Source organism: Echinops telfairi, unplaced genomic scaffold (genome assembly GCF_000313985.2).
Source record: "Echinops telfairi isolate 266 unplaced genomic scaffold, ASM31398v2 ScPeMD7_31;HRSCAF=116, whole genome shotgun sequence".
Lineage (NCBI taxonomy): Eukaryota > Metazoa > Chordata > Mammalia > Afrosoricida > Tenrecidae > Echinops > Echinops telfairi.
The window spans coordinates 28,938,312-28,942,921 of NW_022103928.1; the positions used below are offsets into that span (position 1 = coordinate 28,938,312).

General features: G+C 55.3%; 1 protein-coding gene across 1 annotated transcript in view; it reads left to right on the plus strand.

Annotated features, from left to right (window-relative positions):
• The first annotated feature begins 103 nt into the window (after positions 1-103).
• Positions 104-4,610, plus strand: part of WNT7A (Wnt family member 7A) — an 84,572-nt gene continuing 80,065 nt past the window's right edge. The window contains exon 1 of the mRNA XM_004702367.2: positions 104-205. Within this exon, the coding sequence (XP_004702424.1) occupies positions 135-205 (71 nt within the window). The 5' untranslated portion in view covers positions 104-134. The remainder of the gene's footprint in view (positions 206-4,610) is intronic.

Here is a 4,610-nt window from a genome sequence, read left to right on the forward strand (position 1 = left end):
GCCGAGCGCACCCGCCGCCGGCTCCCGGGCGCCGCGGTCCGAGCTTGGCCGGCGGGCTATGTTGATTGCCCCGGCGGGGCCGGCCCGCGGGATTTGCACAGCCCTGCCCACGGCCCCGGCGGGCAGCTGGGACTATGAACCAGAAAGCGCGGCGCTGCCTGGGCCACCTCTTTCTCAGCCTGGGCATGGTCTACCTCCGGATCGGGTAAGGGGCCGTCCGCTCCCCCACCCCCGCCCGCGTCCCGGCAAAGTTAGGGCAGCCGGTGGAGAGCAGGGTGCGCCGCCCAGAGGCTGCAGCAGGGCTACTGGCTTCCCGGGCCCCACAGAGAGGCCAAGTGGGGGCTGTGGGCGCACAAAGACCCCCCGTGGGCGGGCGTCCCGAAAGCGTCCTTAGCAAGCAGGGGGATTGGCCATCCCGAGGACGTGGGAGCCAGGAAGCCCCCAGCACCACAGACAGCCGGTCTCAGGGACACGCCAGCCTAAGGAACTCTGGAGAGGGCCAGCTGCTGCAAGGGGGGCAGCATCTCCGCAGTGGTGGGAGGGGGGGGGCGGGCACAAGGATAGCAGGTGCAGCAGGGTCACTGAGCCAGGGCCATGGCCTCTCCCAAGGTCCTGAAGCCTCCAGGGCCCTAGAAGAACTCAGCGCTAGGAGCGCGATCTGTCTCTCAGTCGCTCTTAAAGACAGGACAGTCCCTGGGTGACAGGAGGGACATGTCCTTACAAACCTGGACAGGTAGTCAGAGGGAGGGACATTTGCCGGCACAGCGCTGGCCGCCACCCCGAGCCCTGCCTCACCAAATCTCTGGGGACTTCAGATTCCCAGGCAGAGCCCCCAAGGGGATACCATTTCGCACCCTCAACAAACACACACAAAGGTAGAAAGACAAGTGGCCTGAGACACCAGCAGAGTCGAGCGAGCGTGGGACACCCTGGCCCTTCGAACTGGGCACCCAAGGCCGCGAATATACCAGTAGAGCGCCCCTCCCGCTGTTGGGCCCCAACATTTCTATGGACGTGGGGGCCTGGGTGGGGGGCGGAGCGGTGCTCGGGCTGGAGGTTGGGAGCCGGCAGCCTGGGGTGCGTCTTGGAGCTGCATTTGCAAGACTCCCAGGCTCCCTTTGTACTCGGGAGATAATGCCTGTGCAGCACTGAGGTTTGGGAGAGGGGCTTTCGGGCTTGGTACAGGTTTGGGCATTCTAGGACCACCTCTCGCAACCTGCTTCCCTGGTACCAGCGCACCCGCCCAGTGGAGGTCCCCCGCCCCCGCACCCCCCCACACACACACACACACACACACACACACACACACACACACACAACCTGCCTCCTTGGGAGGGGGTAGACAGATCGTGGGGCCTGTGCGGAGGCGTGTGGGACGCGTGTGGCAGGTCCTTTGTGTGTCGTCTCCCCTCCTTGCTTCCCAAGCACGCTTCCCTGGAGCTGGGATTCCACAAACCGAGGAGCCGCGGTGGCCAGCAGGTGCGCGCTTAGCAGAGGCGGCAGCCGCCGGCGTGACTGCAGGCAGAGGGGCGACCGCGGATGCAGAGCGGCTGGGGCCTGTACGATTTAAGTGTTATCGATTCGCCCTCGTCTGGGCGGTTTTTCTCCTTTTTCCCCCCTCGCGCCAATCTAAATCTTGGCCGGTGTTCTGGCGCTCCGTGTGCGAAGCGGGTCAGGCTGAGAGGCACGGACGGTGTGAGGCTGTCTCTCCCAGTTCATTAGAAGCGTTGTCAGAGGAACCCCCTGGGAGGAGAGGGAGTGGGAGAGGGAAAACCAAAAACTGTCTCCCTGGGCAGCGCATCCTGCATCTTCCCGGTGCAGCTCCTTCCTTGGCCTCTCCTTTGACTGGCTCCCCGAGTGGAAGGACAGAAAGAGCCACAGTTCTCTGGGGGAGGGGGGTTGTGCAGGGAAGTGGGAGTTGCTGGTGACTTTGGGCCAGGGATCCCTCTGTAAAATGACCATGAGAAGCCAGCCAGTTCCCCAGATACAACCAGATCCTTCCTACCTTCTCAGAATATTTAGCAGGGCATGGATGGCATCTCTATTTCATAGTTCAGGTGACTCCAGAGCTAGCACCTGATAGCAATCGGACCCAATAATAATAATAGTAATAATAATAATAATAATAATAATAAAAGCAACAGCAACTTGACTGAGTGTTTACCTTAAGCTTGGCACCTCCTAAGGGCTTTATTTAACCAATTCCATTGCCACAGCAATCCTCTACAATGAAGCTGCTTAGCAGTATTACGTTGTTTCAGCATCGAAAAGCAGAAGCCATCTGCCCAAGGATGCACAGCTAGTCTGTGGAGGGACCTGAGCTGTCAGTCGGGGCCACTGGAGTCTGCCCTCCTAGCCACATAGCTGCTGGCCTGTTGTTCTCGGAATTTTAGACCCCAATAGGTCCTCACATTTCTGGTGGCATAGGAATCTTCAGGTGCTCAGACGTAGGCTCCCGACTAATGGTCCAAGTATCTCCACCATGATGTAATCTTCCTATACCAGTCCCTTCCTCAAGCCCTTCCGATGTTAGGCGCTGTGTTAGGAGCTGAGATGAGATTGGTAGCATCAGGTCCCCGTGTCGAACCCATCGTCTGCCAGTCAAGGGCCTTCTGCCAGACCTTAAGCTCTGTGAGCCTGTTTTCACACATGTGAACTGAACTGAGCGTGGTGATGCTCCCCAGCAGGACTGCTTTGTAAAAACCACATGAAGTGATGTTTGTGGAAACAACCCTGGTGCTGCCTTTGCACATAGTAGGTGTGCCACGGAAATTCCCTGGCTCATTTGATGCCCATTTGGATGCACCCGAGTCACCTTTCTGGAGTTCTGCCTCCATTCATTCCGTTGCCAGTGAGTCAGCCGCAGGGAACCTGCCTGCTCTCAAAGAGCGTAGGTTCTAATAAGGAAGACGCATAGACAGGTGAGCACACACCTTTCACGACAACACATCTTGAAGAGCACTCGCAGAGAGCTCTGGAAAGCCGATTAAGGCCAATGTAGTTAGGAGTGATTGGATCTCCCTTTTGACCCATTTTAAAGTTGTCTCAGTATTGAGTATTTCCTGCTGGCTTTTTGACTGAGGTTTCCCCCTGTTTTGTCTGATCATTGTTATTTGTTTGCTTGCTTTCTGTTGTGTTTTGTATGAGTTTCTGTGTATTGAATCCAGGAGAGGCAGACCTATTGAGACAGAAACTGGATTGATAGTTGCCTAAGAGGATGGCCAGAAAATGGGGAGTTAACAATAATGGTATGGGAAGAAAATATTCTGAAATTGATTGTGGTGATGATTTTTAAAATCTTAATATGATTAAACCATTAAATTGTATGAGATGTGAAGTACATGCCAAAATAAAAATCAAAGCCCACATCATCATCAACAACAACAAAAATTTAGAAGACCATGAATAACCAGACATATCAAGTAAACAAAACAGGATACTGTGGTGGGACGCTATAAGGTGGTCCGAGAGGTGACGTTGAATCACATGACTAGTGACAAGAAGCCAAGAATGTGAAGATCAGGGAGTGAGAGAGCTTCAGGGAGAGCGAAGGGCAACACATAGGACCACAGCAGGAAGCAGGCTGCGGTACTGCTGCCTCAGAAAGAAGGCCGGCAGGAGGGAACGAGGATGCACCTGTACAGGAGAGAGGCTGGTATCCTCCACTTCATCTCTCCGTGTAACTGTTGCAATTCCAAGACAATGCCCCATAGCATTGCCCAGGAGCTGGCAAGAGATGTATCCTTAATCAGTGGAAGCTCTTGTTATAGCCCAAAGCGAGGTGTGACGGGTGAAGCCTTCTACTTACAAGTGTTCTTGATGGTATTCCAAGGGACACTCTGGACAAATGGCTTTCCTATATCATAAGGATACTTCTGGATTCTGTTTGGGGTTATCCTGATATTAGTAAAGGATGGGTTAGGCACTGGGCTGCTAACCCAATGATTGGTGGTTCAAGCCCACCAGCCACTTTTAAGGAAAAAGATGAGACTGCTCCCATAGACATGCACAGTCTCGCCAACCCCATATAGGGTAACTATAAGTTGAAATCAACTCCAGGGCAGTGGGTTTAGGCTTGATGTTAGTAGATGGAATCACCTGTAGGTCAAGGGGTCATGCTGGATGCCTCTCATGCTTTGATATCCTGCCCACGATTTCCCTGAGCCCCACCCTGTCCATCAGGCCAGCTCTCTCTCTACCCACCGCACAGCTCTGCACCACCGCCGACCCCCCACCTCTGCTTGCCTGGCGCGTCTCCCCAATCCAACTCTGGCCCTGTGATCTTTTTTCCACCATGGGGGAGCTAGGGAGCTCTGCTCCTTCCATGACCCTCCTTATACCCTTCTGTCCTTCCTGATGTGCCTGAGGAAATGCCAGCGTAGAGTCAGCCTGCCAACCTCCCTAGTCTGCTCACCCGACCCATCCCGCCCTCTCCTCAGGTTTGTACTGGCCCCTCGGGGTTCTTTCTGGGCTTTGGGCACCCCAAGTTTGTGCGCCTCTTAGGACGTTGCCCTTCCTAGTCCCCCTGCTCAGAATGCCCTTCCCCCGTGCTTTCCCATGATGGGCTCCTCATGCCATTCGGTTCCCCGCTCCAGTCATTTCTGCAGGGA